We start from the raw sequence: 17773 nt of genomic DNA on the forward strand, positions 1-17773 counted from the left end.
ACCTAATTCTCTCCACCCCACCACCAAATTTTTTTAAATTAATTAATTAAATAATACAATAATAAATAAATATATTTTTTAAAAACTAATAACCAGGCTCTGAGTGGGGACAAACATGAGTAATATGTTTCAGTTTAATTTGTGGAGTTTGTTAAAAAAAAAAAAAACTGTCTTCTCTGAAGAATTTTCTGGTGAGCTGCTCATCTTTAGCTCTGATCTCTGGTTGGTTGGATCATCTGGTGGATGGTCGGAGACACCAGATGTGAGATCTCTGGAGGAGGACAGTATTACCATTTGAACCTTTGGCCCAATTTATAGTGTATAGTGAATGCTGTTTTGTTTTTAGAGGATGATTTTTAAGACTTCTACCACTTGGTTTGGTAAACTGTTTAGGACTTTAAATAAAATGAGAAGAAATCTCCCATTCAGCTTAAGAATTTTTAACTTAGTGAACCTCTTCAGTTTCTTTGTTGGCTTCGCTCATCCTCATATGCGCTTAGGTATGATCATTTTCTTTACTGAATAGCAGTGCTAGTGTCAGCCAGCCGTATAGATTCTTTAAGTCGTTAAATATGTACTATTTTATTTATCTTTTCAAGGGTCCTAAGCCAGACAGAACTTCAGAAGGGCAAGCACTGAGTGAAGCAAGAAAGCACTTAAAGGAGGAGACACAACTACGACTGGTAAACTTTGCCTACATTCTGACAGTTCAGGAACACATTAAAACCTAACAGCTGACTTAGGGGCTTTCTCTCCTAGACAAAAGACTGTCAGAGGTGTTCTAAGAGATTTTATGAATCCTATAAAGTTGTTTCTCTTTCTTATAACCCATATTCCCTATAATGCTTCCTCAGTCATTTTCTGAATATTCTCAACAGCCAATAGGATTTTGCCAAACCTTATTTTTATTTTCTTTTTACTTTTATAGTTCATGTTGCAAAAACATTAGATATCTCCCTTCCTACTTCAGCCTTACCCCTGCAAAGATCTGTCTCCTTGGACTGGGCAGGAGACCTCTCCTCTCTCCTTACTAAGAATCATTAATGTAGAATTGTACTCTTTTACTTTTAGTTGTTATTTCTGAGTTTATTCTTGTTCTTATACATAAATAGAAACGTGTTATCAGTATTAGTCTTAAAATATTTTTGGAAATTAAGAATATATATATGCATATATATAAGGATATATAATAAGGAATAATTCTCCTATAATAGATTTTACCCAAAGGTCAGTGTATTAATGCACCCATGGTATTAGTACATCAACTCCTCCTGTAATTTAGACAGTATGACAACCAAATAATCGCCGCCAATAATGTCTCTAAGAATAGGGAGAAGCCTGAAAATAAGCACTGACCCGATTTACAGTTTACCACGAACTATCAGTGCATAAAACGGAACTTCAGGTCATTTTATCATGTTACTTTAACAATAATAACAACTTGAAATAATTATCATTTTCCTTCTATGTGTTTGTGGATTCAATCTCAATATACTTGCCATAAGGAAGGTCCTAGGAATACTATAGGCCAGCATTTTAAGGAGCATTCTGATTTGTTTTCTTTTATGCTAACTCTGTACAGAGGAGTGCCTCAGTTAAGTGGCAAGTGAAAAAAATCTTACACAGAGTTTTCCGCATTCTCACACCACATTAAGATAAATGTTTGTTAGGAAGGGAACCAAGCAAGGAGACAGGTTCTAGATAAGCCCTGGGCAGGAAGAACCTTAGATCTTTGTACCTCTGATCATCCAAATAATGTTGCAGTAATAATGGTTGAAATAAAAGGGGATTTCATGGTAAGTGAATATAAAAATTCAGTCAGCTATATTGACCATTCCCAGTAAGTGAGATGTTACCCTGGGGACCCAAAGTATTTCTGGGGTTCCTTGGGCTTTTGAAAATGGCAGCAGCCTCCAAATTCCGGCAGCTTCACTTTGTGCTGACTGCTGTAACACTTTATGTATATTTCTATAATAGGATATGGTGTCAGTTGTCTATTTGAATATCTAATGAAGTGCCTCAAGGATGCATGTATTTTAGACATATTAAATAGCATTACCTGGGGCCTACCAAGCTTTTCAGATTTGTACATTATTGAATAAATGTTACAGTAATTATCCTAATTGTTATTATTCTTGTTGCTAATGTCTCTGCACTGAATGACAGCTTATAGCTATTTTGCCAGATTTCAGACCTGAGAGCTTTGGTCTGCCTTTTCCTGTGGAATTTTAGGGTTTTTACTTGAGGAAGGAGAGAGTAAGCAGTTTGTTTCTCTTTGTGGGGCAGGATGTTGAAAAAGAACTGGAGATCCAGATCAGCATGAGGCAGGAGATGGAACTGGCTATGAAGATGCTGGAGAAGGATGTCTGCGAGAAGCAGGATGCCCTGGTGTCTCTGCGGCAGCAGCTGGATGACCTCAGGGCCCTTAAACATGAACTTGCCTTTAAGCTGCAGGTAAGAGGACTGTGAGGAACAGGCTCACTGACTCTCTGAAGTCCCGGGGCTTCCCTCTGCCCTCTTGTTCTCTAGAAGCACACTTGACATACAAGAGGAAAGAGTCACGTAAACCACTCCAGGAATCAGACCATTGTAGGGTCCTGGACTGCTGTTCTGGAAAGCCACGGTCACTTTTCACATTGTAATGGGGCAAGGGGCTCTTTTTCATCCTGTAGGATAATTTCTGCTCTCCAGCCTAACCTGCCAACTGAGTTATACAGGTAAATTAATGAACTTTCTGATGTTGATTTTTGAGACAAAACTGCACATCACAATACTAATTTTAAATGTTTCTTCTTATTTTTTCCTCCATTTGAGAATTAACCCATATACAAATATTTGGGCATTTCCATTTCTCTGTTCCCCACTTACCGTTAGGTTGCAAAGGCATGTGTGATTTGTTTCAGTATTTTGTGTTATATATACATCACTCCTAACTCTTCTCCCTAACAGAGTTCAGACTTAGGAGTAAAACAGAAAAGTGAACTAAACAGTCGCTTGGAAGAGAAGACTAATCAGATGGCTGCTACCATTAAACAACTGGAACAAAGGTAACAGTGCTGTTTCTTTAGTGAAACACTTCAGACATTGCGTACTGGAAGTGACGAGAGTGTGACGTGTGTTTGGCAAACAGTATATGGAATTCTACCCGCTTAACATCAGTCATGCTGGTAGAAAGAAAGCCAATTAAACTGTATGTTTTTTAAGATATCACTAAAAACATTTCAGTGTCATGTGTTAGAGGAGGGGTACTTATAAGGATGAAAGGACTTTTAAATCTGTTTGTGACTGTGTTATTTTATTGCTCATCACTCAAGTCTTTGAAGGCTTTGGGGCTGGGCAGTGGAGGGGTGCTGAAGGCCCTTCTGATCACGGTAACCCCTTTCCCCTCCTCTCTCATCTCCTTTTTTTCTCTGCTTTCTCCTGAACAGTTAGTTCCAAGGCTCCCACTGTCGCCTCCCACCCACAACTCTCAGATCTGTCAGTCTCCAGCTCTGTCCTCCATCTGGAGCCCAGTCTTGCATTTTCACCCTCTGATCAGCTGTTCCCACCAGTACCCACAACTCAGTCTGCCCAGAGTACATCCTCTCCCCGTGCTACTCTCTTCTCTTCCTGGTGGCTCAGCTGAAACTTCGAGACTGAATGAGCCACGGTCATTAAGTGTTGTCAGCCTGTGCTGCCGCCTGTAACGCCCACTGCTCACCCTTCTTGCTCTTGAGCAAAGCTAAACTACTTACTGGCCCCTGGACATATCTTTCCTAATAGTTTAACCAATTAGAAATGCCCTTCCTCTTCCCACTCCCATGTTCTCCAGATACATTTTTTATGTTCATGCTCAAATGCCACCTACCCAGAGCTTCCTCTGATACTTCTTCCCGGCTAAAAATAAACTGCCAGTCTGTCCTTGCTGGAATTCCCATAGTCTCATGGCTATACCTGTCCGTATGTTCATAGCACTTCTCACTTTCGGCCTCACCTCATAAAGCCTTAATATGTGTAACTGATCTGATGAGAGTGTGAGTTCCTTGAGGTTAGTTAACTAATCCTTTAAGTTCCCTCACTGAATCTGTCACAGTACCTTGAATGTCCAGGGCAATCATTTAGTAGAAGTGTGAATGAATGGACGAGTGGATGGCTTCTTTTATTCAGATGGTACTTTACCAGGGGGGCCCTGAACAGCACCCCATATTATCGTTAACTCAAAAGTTAATTGCAAATTAATGAATAAACTTGAAACTTCTTGTTTGGCTGATTTTAGATGAATTTTAAATAAGCTTTTTTAAAAGTTTAAAAAAAGTAGGAAGCTATCTAAGTGGTTGCTCATAGCAGTTACATGTTTATGATTTAAAAAATCAACTTTACTGTCCATAAATTATGTTTTTGAAATGTCAGATTATTTTTCAATGGATTTTTGTCTTGGCATTTAAAACAAACAGACCTAAAGTAATGACTTATCTCTTCAAGGATTAAGCTGACTTATTCTCTTGCTATTTTTGTCTTTCCTACTTATTCATTTTCTCATTCCCCTTTCACTTCATTTTTATTTTTTATTTTATTAATATAGTGAAAAGGATTTGGTGAAACAGGCAAAGACCTTAAATAGTGCAGCAAACAAACTGATCCCAAAACATCATTAGGCATTTTGCAGCTGGTCACCTCGCAAGTTGGATGTCACAACTTAATCGTAAAGGGAAGAAATCAGAAAGTTATTGCATTTATGCTCTGATTCTATATAAAATGGCACCAAAAATTGACTTTGAATTTACTGGATTTAAAAAACAAAAAAAGTTTGACATATAGGCTGTGTTTTTATTTTTCCTTCTTCATTTTCTCCCCAGAGTTAGAAAATTTAGCATAAATTCTTCATTAAATGCCAAATAAACTTTGAGAAATTACTTCTGAGTTGCCCAATAAAATAAACACACCATTAAAAAAATCCTAGGGAATTGAAGCTCTGTACATATATGATCGATGCTTTTACAACCCAGTCCCCGACAATACCAGTTTTTAGGTGTGATGTCTGTGTCCGTGAGCCTGTTCTGCCATTGCGATGTGATGAGAGGTGACTACTGTTGGTCTCGGGCTCTGAAGTAGCTCTGTGTCTCTTAGGCCGTGACCCCTTTTCACTTTCGTTACCTAGGTTTAATCCCCAAGCCAAGGACAAGTACTTAGTATTTCACTACAGTTCTATTCTCAGTAGCCAAGATTGCTTGCAACTTTTTTGCCTTAGTGACTTTGGGGAGGGGGAAACAGCGTCCTTACATTTCTTTAAAGTCATAGGGATAAAGTTAGTGGTTAGGTAACTTATGATAACACAATAATGTGGAAGCTTGGGAAAACCCTCTGATGTTTGTTATCTTCTACCTCTGCCATCTTCCTGCAATTCCACTTCCTGTTGAGGTAGCTCAGAGAGAACAATTCTAATTAAAAACACTCCTCTCCTATTAAAAAAAAAAAAGCTACACATTTTTCAAATCTATCCTGCTTTTCCTTTTGGAGTAAAGACGACAAGGCATAGACATGAATGATGGCTTCCTGCCTCTCGTTTCTTGCCAGCTACATTTATTTAAGAGTTTCTGTTACTTTTTGTTCATTTGGAGATTTGCTTAAGTTTCTAGGAAAATAACAGTCTAATTATTAGAAAACCATTTCAGAGTAGGAAATTGACAAACTTATATTCATTATTATTATTATTTAGTCTAAAAATAAAGATTCCCAGTGGGTGTCCGTAGACAGTAATTAGTGGGACTTTTATTCCTAAGTGACCACAGATCTAACCGTTTCCAGGCTTTACATTGTAATAATCCTATAAATACTTCGATTTTTTTTTAATGACTTTTGATTTAGGGGGGACAGGCTTTACATAAGCCTATATTCCTTCAAAAAAATCTTGGCAAAATTTTTTTCTTTTTTCTCATTCTGATAGGATTTGCAGCATTTCAGCTGCTTAGATGGGGTCAAAGATAGCCCCTTTGCTTCCAGCTTTTGAAATTCTTTACTGTCTTCTTGGAAAAACCAGAATTAAGAGAGTAAGATAGATTTTATGTGTGTTTTTCCAGGTCCTTGCAGACTTGACTTTGCAAAGTCAAGTCAAAGAGCATCTGACCAACCTCATGGAAGATCCTGTGCTTTTAAACTTAGTTAGCTCTTATAATTTTGCACCTATTCTTACTTCATCAACCTTTTATGGTGATGAGTTGCCTCTTCTATAAGCATTTGGAGGTTGTACTCAAACACCAAAATAAAGTATTTTAATGAGTACACATAGCATGCTTCCAAATTCTATCATATGCAGCCCCAGATACTTCACCTTCGAACATGCTTCTTTATAGGTGCAAAGTTATAGGATATGTAGGAGAAAACATTCATCAGAATCTTCCAGAGAATCTGGGCAGGAAGCTTAGGCAGGCCCAGTGCTGAATTGTTTGTCACACACCACTCGGTAGAAATGGAAAAGGAAAGAGATGGCCAAACTCTGACAGAGGCTTTTCTTTATGTAAAAATTCGAAGCCTGAATAAAGGTTGATGTATAATGTCTGATGATTTAATATTAATGTGTGATTTAGGGAAGGGACCAGGAAAATGTTAAAAATGTTTTAATTCCACCTATAAGAAGGTAGTTGCCCATTTGCAAGTTCCAGTTATGAGTGTAAAATAGAAATATAAAGTACCAAGCCTATTAGGAAATAAAAACAAACAAAAAAGTAGATTTGACTTTAATTACTGTGTACTTGAGGTTGGCTTTGGATATGGATTTTCTAAAAAGTGATGTTTTATTGTTTATCATCTAATGGCTGTAAACTGTAGTACTAGAATAAAAAAAAGTGGAAAATCAACTTTTCCTCTGCCTGGTTCACCTGCATCTTGCTTTTTTTGGACAAATTTGTTTCTTCGTCATCTTTTTTCCCCTATAATTTCTTCCTGTGTCCTGCAAAGTTTTTTTTTTTCCCTCTTTCTGTCTCTCCCTGCCTTCTTCCTTGGGTTATTTTATTTTGTGTTGTGAACTTGGTCTTCCTCCCCACCATGGCTTTTGTTTTTTATCACAAGTTCCTATGGCTCACATCCAGATTGCGCCAGGCTGAGCGAGGCCGCCAGTCTGCTGAGTTGGACAACCGGCTCTTCAAGCAGGACTTCGGAGACAAGATCAACAGTCTGCAGCTGGAAGTGGAGGAGCTCACCAGGCAGCGGTGAAGAGAGGGCGGCTGTAGCGGGCTGGGTGGTTGCGGGAAGTGCTAAGGCCTGACAGCATCAGAAGGGGGTCTCCTGAGCCAGCTATGTGCGTTCTGTCTCTCCCATGCCCTTTGTCCAGAATTAGAATTCAGAAAGCTTCAGATACATCAGCATTCCCCAAATCTTGTCAACATCCTTTGCCATCAAAGAATTAGGAAATTAGAACCCAAGATCCCAGATAAATGAGGAGTAAGAGAATTAATAGCCGACACAACACTAATAATCACAGTTGGGAGTTCCTGAAGTCTTACCATGTGCCAAAGACTTTACTAAGCATTTTATGTGCATTCTCTCCTAACATCTCCCTGTCACCTATTTGTAGGTGATCCTGTTGCCCTCATTTAAATTAAAGCTTTGAGGGCTGAAATTGTCCAAATTCACAGTTAAGCTAGTAAGTGGTAACACCCAAAATTAAAAGCCTATTTCACTTTGACTCCAAGCCCTTAACCACTTTTCTATACTCTCTGTCAGATGAGACTCCCTTCTGTACCTAAAGCACTGACTTCAAACAAATCAGACTGTGTTGTTGGATATAAAAGCACATGGCTACTAAGGACGCTAGTGGTGAAGAGTATTGCTGGGGATTGACTACATAACTGTAAAGAGAGACCAGCTAATTAATATGTAATGGGACTGTGGTGTCAACACTTTCATACTGTATCTTGCTAAACATTAGTAAATACTATCTTTCAGTATAGTAAGTCCTACTAATTGTCATTCAGTTGACCACACTCTTCATTAAGATTTAATATTAAATGTTGATACTCAGAGTGGTGACCCCTCAGGCACTGGGAGATTCCAAAGTACATTCTTAATCATCCAAGGAGGATTAAACATGTTGAATGTTTTGGGGTTTTTTTTTTTTTTAGGTCGGGGGTGGGTAGTTTTGTTTATTTCTTTCTTTTTTAAATGGAGGTACTGGGGATTGAACCCAGGACCTTGTGCATGCTAAGCACGCACTCTGCCCCTGAGCTATACCTTCCTCCTACTCCCCCCAGAATGTATTTTAGAGCTATTGGTTTCATTGTATTATATTTCAGTACTTTAAAACCTGGTTGTCCATCTATATCTGGTAACTTTTTATTAATCAAGTATTAAAATTTAATTACTGAACTCTAAGAAAAGGGTCTGTCATTCTTTAGAAAATATGAGTACAGAAATCAAAGTTTTCACCCTTTTCCTCTCCTACCTATCCCAGGAACCAGCTTGAGTTAGAACTAAAACAGGAAAGAGAAAGAAGGTTACAAAACCACAGGAGCAGCCCAGGGAAGGGTTCCCAGAAGCAAGAATCCAAAATGGTAATATTTGTTATTCCCTTGTTCATTTACTTAAGTTTTAGAGGCTACCTTGATGGGCTGGACCGTTTTCTCGCCTGGAACAAGTGCTTAATAGCTAAGGCCTCGAGTATGTAGACGGCCGGCAAGAGCTGGAGTGGACACATAGACGCTCGATTCTGAGTGCCCCTGGGACACCCTCTAACTTGATTTCATTTGGAAAACGGGATCAATAACCATGATTTCCAGTTACCCTCTTATTCCTTTCAATTTGTTGAGTAAGGTCATTTTGGTATTTTAACAAAAATAACTGTTTCTTGGACTTCTGCTGGCTAATATTTTTAGTAATATGTTATAGTAACCCCTCCCCAACCCTGAATCCCCCTTTAACAGAATTGTCTTAAATGTGGGTTTGCTTCTGTGCAACTTTTTCAAATTATGAAGTTTTCAGTTTTAGCATACTCAGGGTACTTCTCTTGGGAAAATTAGAAAAAGAGGGAGCTAGGCTTGGGGAAGAGAAAGTAATGTAGAGTGGTTTAAACAGCAGGAACAGTCTCAGGAGAGAGACTGTAGTGGTGAAGGAGCTAAAATTGGTTTAAGGTCGTCTCTGGGACCCAGGAAACAGAAGCCAGCCTCTTGAAATAATAAATCAGGAAAGCATGAAATACTTTTTCTGTCAAAGACAAACCACAAGGGGAAAAATTACCTTTTTTGTAAATATTATATATAACAAAGCAGGACAAATTTATAAACTTCTTACTTAAAATTTCTAGAGAGTGAGCTGCTAATTTGCTGGAGGATAGAAAAGTGGTAAATGGAAACATATTACATAGTACTCATTACCACTGATTTAACGTGTGCAAAGTACCATTCTCTCTGTGGCAGGCTGTCTTTATTAGTTTAGCAAACATAAAATCTGCTTCAAAGGGCTTGCAGAGATTTACTTAAAATCTTGGCCTATCTTACCCTGTTTTTCCAATGACGCCTTAGATTTCTCAATCTTGAATCTGCCTGCAATGCAAGGGTTTCCAGGAGTGGTCTAAGAACATGCGTCCTGCTTTTGGAGGCTGATGGGCAAGCAGTTCAGAGCAGACAGCAGTGTGTGTGCCACAGAAAGACTTTGTCCCTAGAAATGGCCCAGGCAGGGCTTAAGAACATTGTCTGGAACTTTACATTGGTCATTCAGAGTAGAAAACCCCTTGAGTTGTATACGCTGTAGAAGTTGTCAAGGCAACTACTTGGCTGCGTGTCTAGAGGGTGACACAGTCTGCTGGATACAGCCATGCCTGGTGTCACCAGTTGTCCAGAGCTCAGCTGGGGGGAGGGGTGGGTGTTTATTTTTTCTCTTAAGAAGTAACTGATACCTTGAGCCCACTTTGTAAGTAAATAGGATACATTCTGAATTTCATTTGAATCTCAATAATTAAAGAAAATATCTACTCTGAAAATCATTTGTTGTAAACTCTATGAGAATGTATTAAGAAACTACTTAGAACAAAGAATGAAGGAAAATATCTTGAAAGTTAAATTCCTTCCCTAATTAAAAAAAAAAAAAAGCTACTTAGCTTTATACCTAAGCTAAGACAACACAGAAGAAAATGTCTGTAGCAGCGTCATTGTTTAGCATTCTGAATAATTAATAAATTGGGACTGTTTTCTTTTGGCAGGATGGGAAGCACAAAATTCAAGAGGAAAATGGTAAACTAAAAAAGCCCCTAGAAGAAAGCCACAGGTATTTGGTAAAAAAGCATTATTAACTAAGATACAAAGTTATGTTGGGGTAGTAGGGAAGGGAGCTTCTGATGTGCTTTAGCAGTGACACAGACCATACAGTGATCTACAGTATTAATATTCCAGAAAGACATTTTGAAGGGGGAAGTGAACAAATAAAAAACTAGATAAAACAAATTTTTTTTATTGAGTTATAGTCAGTTTACAATATTGTGTCAATTTCTGGTGCAGAGCACAATTTTTCAGTCATATATGAGTATATATATATTCATTTTCACATTCTAGATAACACAAATTAAACCAAACCCATTTAGTCCATTTTAGAAGGAAGGTGATCAGGCTGTCCTGACTTCCCTGGTTAATCCGCTGTCACTTAAAGATTATTTCTAAGCTGATCTTTACAGGGTCAGCAGCACAAGTGAATAAAGCACAAGTCATAGCATTTCTTAGGTTCTTAAGTGCACCTGAGCATGTTTCCACCTATGTGCAAAGTGCTAAGTGAAAGGAAGCTATGTTTCAAATAAAGCCTCTAATTTCCCTTATTTTTTTTTTCCTTTAAGGGTTTCAAACAGTTTATCTTTATTCCTTTTTCTGAACTCTTCATCTCATTTGCTTACTATGAAGAGCATGGGGGTCATTTCACGGAAGTTGACTTTTAACAATTGTTTTAGCAGGTAGAAATATAACAAAATATTACATAATGCCACTGCATTAAAAATGAAGGTGGTCCAACTATGTGACATTCTGGAAAAGGCAAAGCCATTGAGACAGTGGTTGCCAGGGGTTAGGTGATATGAATGGATGGATAGGTGGAGCACAGAGGATTTTTTAGGACAGTGAAGATACTCTGTATGACAGTATACTGACAGATACATGTCATTATGCATTTATCCAAACCCATAGAATGTACAGCACCAAGGGTGAACCCTAAGATAGACTATGACTTATGATATGTCAGTTTAGGTTCAATGATTGTAACATCGGGTACCACTGTGGTGTGGAATGTTGACATAGGGGGTGGGTGGGAGATCCAAGAGAATATATGAGAAATCTGTGTTCTTTCTGCTCAACTTTGCTGTGAACCTAAAACTGCTCTAAAAATTAAAGTCTATTATAATAACAACAACCCCCCCAAAAAGATGATCATCAAATGATTATCAAGGAAAGATACCACAGAGGGGTTTTGAGAGACCTGTACAGCATACATTTTTGGCTGCTGTACCTGAACAGCCTTGGATGCCCTAAGGATGAGATAATGTGTCATCTGGAGTAAAACCAGAGGCTGCAGAAGATAAATCACTCAGTCCAACAGAGGCTGAGTGTGCAGGTGCTTATGTTATACAGCCCTTCCTTGCCTCTAAGGCCAGAACGATGCCAAAACCTTTAAGTTTCCTCCCAAAGAGAGCGTAGTCTGATTCAAGACCAGCCTTAAACTACAGGCCGTCTAACACTACAGATTAGCACAGGCCATGGGAAGGAACTAGACTGTAAAATTAACCAAGGTTCAAGGGGGCCCTTCAGGGAGCCTCGCTCTAGACTAAAGTCAAGTCACTTACATTTAGGAGGGTCTTACATGCCATGTTCTGATTTTAGGCCCTGAAAATACAAGACAGTACAGTCCTCCCTCAATATCGGGGGTTCCAGGAGCCCCCTCAGATGCAGAAATCCATGGATGCTCAAGTCCCTTGTATAAAATGGCTGAGCACAATGAGTATAATGGGCTCGCTGATTCGTGGGTTGCACACCTGGGGACTTGAGCGACCCTGGATGCAGAACCTGAGGATGCAGAGGGACGAGTGCACTGCCTTACCTCTGCGCTCTGCAGCTTAAAAAGTGTGTCACATTCATTGTCTCCTTGTAAATTCAATTCTCCTTACAAAAGTTTAACCATCTATTCCTGCCTCACAGATGAGAAAACTGAGGCACACAGAGAGGTCCAAGTTGCCTCTATTATCATGGCTTCTGCTTTCAAGTCCTTTGTCTCTGCACCACTTAATAGCCACTTCAGGGCTTCTCCTGGCCAGAAATACGATCCTAAGATACACCCAGGTTTCCTGGGATTGTGGCCCAAGAAACAGCTGAAAACTCGATCATGCGGGAGGTCACACTCCCTCTCAGCCAAAGAGAATTGGAACCGCTAGATCTGTGGTGCATTTTCCCCAGAACTGAAAGTGGGCCTTGCTCCTCCTCTTGTTCTGTTCCTCCCGAGTTCTGTTCCAAGTTGGGAAAATCAGGGCTAGCTCAGCTGGGTATCGTGAAGAAATACTTCCACCCGAACGGGTACTCATGTGACAGTCTCATTCACACCCTTTCCCTAAGTAATTTGCTAAAGTTCACATTTTAAGAATACTTGGGAGAAGGGACAATACCTGACATATGATAATGGGTAGATTTCCATAATAGTGGATAGGGAAAAAAAGCTATCACAACGTATGGCCTCAGCCAGTGGGAGTTTTGCAGGTTGGAAAACATAATCTCTATTTTCTTGGTAGTAAAAAGGAAACATAAAATATGACTCCAGTCTGTTTTTAAACAGAAACCATTATATAGGTCAAGGGTCACATTCTAGTAATAGATTTAACAACTAAAATTTCCTCCCCTTGGATGTTGACATTAATAATTACTTTGGTCCCAACAATGTAAAAGAATCACGGTGTTGATTTTCTGTGCTTTTGAAATGATAAAGGAAACATAAGTTGCTATTAGTTACTGTTCTTAATTTCCCATTGTAGGCTGCAGTCTCACCCTGTGGATGAACAGGTAACAGTCTCCTATCCTAAAACATCTTGTATAAATTATAGAGTTGGCTAGACCATGCCTAGCTGTAAACAAGGCAGCAAGGGAGGTAGATGAATGCATTCAGGCCTCTGTGTCCATCCCTCTGAGGATGTCCTAAACAAACATGCATTTGCCTGAAATTCTCAGTGGAAGTAGCACAGCCCTTTGAGCAATTTACTAAGTAAACAGTTTTCACTTCCCATTTGAGATTCTCTTTAACATACTTATGAGACCTAAGGGGACTCACCATACCTCCCTTTCCCTTAGTTTTCCCTGACATAAAATGGAGAGAAAAAAATACTTCTTGATCACTTACAAATAAGCAAACATAAACAGCAGAGAAATATAAATATAGTGGTATATGACAACCCCATGAGAAAGACAGTAAATGCTACTCTGTGTGAGTCACCCTGTCATTTATCTATTAGGATAGAAAATGAAGCCTACTCCTTCCCATTCTTGATGACAGAGTAAGGCAAGAGGAATGGGGCTTTTTTTTTCTTTAATTTTTTACGCTTATATACTTGAATTTTCTTTCTATAAATAAAATCGCATGTTATTTTATTGTAAAAATTAAAAGAGCTCCAAGGGTAATGATAGGATTAGCAGAGTTGTATTAAGGTGGTGGGGCTATATGTAATCTGTTTCTTCAGTTTCCAGGTGGTCTGTAGTATGATGATACTGTGTAACTAAAAAATGCATATTCTGAAAAAATGTCCCGGGCTGAGGGAAACTAACTGGCTCACTCTGGTTTAGGATCAGCCGCTGCTCTCTGAAAAGCCCCAGACATGCCAGCTGTGCCAGGAAGACTGCAGCCTAACAAAGGTAACGGTGGTGAGAAATGAACAGGTTCTTCATAGGGACGCCCACTGCACCCGAGCCCCGCCCGCTAATAGGGGTGGCCTGTGTAGAGTGCAGGGCGTGGGGAGGAAAGTAAGAGGAGCAAGTAGTTGGTATGTACCTATTTTTTTCAGCCCTATTAAGTCATGTCAGTAAACCCCCATTAAAATAAATACAAATTAACTATATAATTTAAAATAAACATGAATGTACAAATATTCATTGAGCGCCTACTGTGTGGAATGTGCTATTCCATCTGCTGGAAAAAGAAGAATGAACACAGTGTAGACCAGGTCCCTGTTCTTAAGTGTATGTCCTTTGTGCCATCGTTTCACAGATGAAGAACCTTGGGTCAGAGGCATTAAGGACTTTTCCCAGTTACTTAAAGCTCAAATGCAGCATGACTTTGCCTACAAAGTCTACACTCCTTCTAGAACTCCGTCCTGCTTAGAACAGTTAAGACATGTTTTGGGAGGGAGGGTTCTTTGAATTTGGGGAAAACAGCCTTGGAAAGGAAAACGAGCTCTCTCCCCACCAAACCACTTGTTTTTCCCTCGGATCCTCAAGGATCTCTGCCTAAGGGCCCTCCCAGTGTGTTATCCTGAGTCGGCAGAGTGAAGGAAGCATTCAGGAAGAGTAAGTGTCCTTGACAGCCAGCTCTGTGCCTTGCTCGCTACAGTAGGGTCCCCCAGCATCAAATACGGTGCCCAGTTCATAGGAGATGCTTGAGAAATGCTATGGACTAATGAGTGTTGGAAACAAGTACTGAGAGGAAAAGGAAACATACCACCATTTGTGATCATGCTGCATTTTAACAGGCAAACTTGTAATATGACCTAGTCTTAAATTAGCAGTATCAAATAAAGATGAACTGCCTTTATAGAACTGAAAGTTTTAATGAGAAAAATGTGTTCCAAAGCAGAAGAAGCTGCCAGTCTAATCCTGGCTTTTCTTAGCCATTCAAAGTAACTGCAACATGTCAGAGAAAAATTCCTCTCAAGCTTTCAAATAAAAGTGACCACCCTCCCTCCACGGCACCCTCAGGAAGATGAATTGTTTGAGGAAAAGTAGCATTATTTATGGGGGCAGTTATTCTTCACAGCCTTTATACAGGGGCCCTTGGAACTGTGTGTGCACCACCCCATCACAGCCTTACCAGTGACACTGCCAGAATTACCGAAGTGCTGTCCCTCAGCTTGGCCACTAAAGATTCAAAATGCTTAATAAAGAGACTGATTTCCCAATAAACAGGATGCAGAAAGCTGTGCTCCTGCTGCACTGATGTTCCAGAGGATGTGCTTCCAGAGAGGGCATCACAGGAAGGCATTAAGCACGCCAGTGTCTTAGGAATTCTACTTTCAGATCATGCTCAGCAAATGCTTTCACCTTAGGCTGGCTACCCAACCCATTGCAAGGTTCCTGCCTATGCTTTGGTACTTTAAAACTAATTTTAGAATTAGCCCACCTTAAAGTGAATATAGTAAGTGAAAGTATTCTAAAGAGAAATAATTTGTGTATTTGTTCATTTGAATTCTGTGGAAATGCTTCTCTTCATTTAGCTCTAAGAACTAGACTGTGTGCTTCTTTGTAGAGACTGTGTTTGGTCAGATACCGTGTGGCACACAGCACACATTCAGTAGGTACTTGACTAGACGTTGAGCATTTATCATATGTGTGGCCTTTTATATCCTGTGCGTCTTTATGCCTTGATCTTCTGTTCCCCACCTGCCTTCCCCTTCTTCTTATAGAATGTGTGTGAGAACTGCAGAGGAACCTTCTGTAATGCCTGCTCAACAAACGAACTGCCTCTTCCTTCAAGTATCAAGCCTGAGCGAGTTTGCAATCCCTGTCACACAAATCTGATGAAAAAGTATTCCACCAGCCCATCGTAAGACTGGAGGCCAAGAGCCGGACCAAAATGTCTCTACTTGTGTCAGATGTCAGGATCCCCTAGAGCCCAGACGTTAGAATCAACTCAAGGGTTAATTAAGAGTGACTTAAATAAACCAGGTCCAGGGAGAAGAGGCAGTGGTTGGTGGTGCCGGAAATTTTGCTCGTTTTCTCTAATGAATATATGAATAAAAGTTACTCAGTTGAGCCTCTCTCTGCTAAATCTGAACAACCCCACTTTGCAGTGTTTATTTTATAGCATGTCTTTGGAGAGGTTATTCATTTTTATGACTGGTGATAATAATACTGGGGTGGATATGAAAGGAGAGAAGATCCTTAGAAGATAAAAAGGAAAATGATCATCTCCCCCTATTTTTATTTGCAGATTCAAGGGGGAAAGGTAAATGTTACCTAAAATTGAAATGACAGGTGTTACATATTTTCCCAGGTGCTGCTACACATAAAGTTTCCTCTTTACCCCAACTGACTACCTCTTCTTTAAAGTATCTCTACCAAACTGTGAACCCAAACTCAGGGAAAAAGTATTAAAGAGTAATATAAATTTTGAATGTACTTAAAGCAATATTATAATATATTACAGTTTTAGGACCAGAATTTTTCTAGTCCTGGCTACAAGTGTTTTCATTATCAGAACGAGGAGGAGGAACACTTGCCGTTTTTTCACTTGATGACTTCAAAAGTAAATATCTGCCCTTTTCAAAGTCTCCTACTGCAAAACAAGCCAACTGTCTTCCCCAGTCACTCATTCCTCTCTGGGTAATAATGGAAATTAGAACTTTTAAAGCTAGGGTTTGACTTTTGCAAGTAGAAGATTTGAAGCAAAGCTAAGTCAGGTATAAAGTAAAACAAACTTAATTTGTCCATGGCTGAGAATAATTAGCTCAGGTTATTCATTAAATTCTTTAATAAATAAAGGATCCCTTATTCTAAGCTAGGAATCAGAACTGGTAGACCGGTTTCTTGGAAAGTACAATACTTAGACATCTCTTAGTAACAAACCCTTTGGGGGAAAAGAGGGAAATGCATTCAGCAAGAGAAGGAAAGAAATGGTATATGCTCTTTTGATTACGTTACATATGTCTAGATTGTTTGATTCGAATTAAGACCTAAGAAGATACGATTCTGTAACTGCTTTAGAATTCTGAGGTGGAAACATCCTGGAACGCTATTTGATAACTTCTGTCTCCTGAAAAGGGTTACAGCCCAGGAAGGAGTTGTTATTCCAGAAGTCTGGCCTGTTACTTGGTGAAGCTGAGTTTTAAGAGTACCAGGGAAAAATAAAATCTAATAATTCTAGCCTCGTTTGTTGTCTCTTTTTTCCTTTTAAATATTTATGATTCTTCATCCTCTGTATTTTTGACCACCTATATGTGTCAGCACTGTTCTAGGTGCTACAAATGATGTGGGCAATTACCCTAAATCAGCAAAAGTTATTTTATAATTAGTTTTGAATTAAATTGGAAAGAGGCTGCTCTGTTCATGGAACATAAGAAGGAATAAGTAATTAGCCACTTGAAATTTGACTTTCAAATGCACATAAGCTATTTGGCTTTTTTTTTTTTTTTCCTTAAACAAAGATCTGTTACTAGTTCAGCTGCCCACAAAAGCAAGGGCACCAAGTCATGAATATCATGGCTTAATGTTATGCCTTTCTTCCTTAAAAATTGTGCTGTCCACCATTTATAATAGCATCACCAAGAATAACATACTTTAAAATAAACTTAACCAGAGGCAAAAGACTTGTACACTGAAGACTACACATTGCCTTAAGAGAATAAATACACCAATAAATAGGAAGACACCTCATGTTCATGAATTGGAAGATTTAACGTCTTTAAGATGTCAGTACTACCCAAAACTATCTACAGATTCAATGTTATCTCTTATCAAAAATCCCAGTATTTTTTGCAGAAATAGAAGCATTTATATGGAACTTCAACGGATGCCTAAATAGCCAAAACAATCTTGAAAAAGAACAAAGCTGGATGTCTCATACTTCCTGATTTAAAAAC

At 39.1% G+C, this 17773-nt stretch overlaps 1 protein-coding gene across 13 annotated transcripts in view; it reads left to right on the top strand.

Moving 5' to 3' along the window:
• RUFY3 (RUN and FYVE domain containing 3) overlaps nt 1-17057 on the top strand; it is a 74759-nt gene extending 57702 nt beyond the window's left edge. For 4 of the 13 annotated variants that reach the window (XM_031470048.2, XM_031470069.2, XM_031470078.2 and 1 more), the window contains 8 exons: nt 600-683; nt 2287-2454; nt 2950-3047; nt 7065-7184; nt 8426-8525; nt 10169-10233; nt 12965-12992; nt 13767-14072. In XM_031470048.2, coding sequence (XP_031325908.2) covers nt 600-683; nt 2287-2454; nt 2950-3047; nt 7065-7184; nt 8426-8525; nt 10169-10233; nt 12965-12992; nt 13767-14006 — 903 coding nt within the window. In that variant the 3' untranslated portion in view covers nt 14007-14072. The other 9 variants (XM_031470101.2, XM_010982617.3, XM_010982622.3 and 6 more) reach the window with 6 other exon arrangements.
• The last annotated feature ends 716 nt before the right edge of the window (nt 17058-17773 follow it).

This window comes from Camelus dromedarius, chromosome 1 (genome assembly GCF_036321535.1).
Source record: "Camelus dromedarius isolate mCamDro1 chromosome 1, mCamDro1.pat, whole genome shotgun sequence".
In the NCBI taxonomy this organism is placed as follows: domain Eukaryota; kingdom Metazoa; phylum Chordata; class Mammalia; order Artiodactyla; family Camelidae; genus Camelus; species Camelus dromedarius.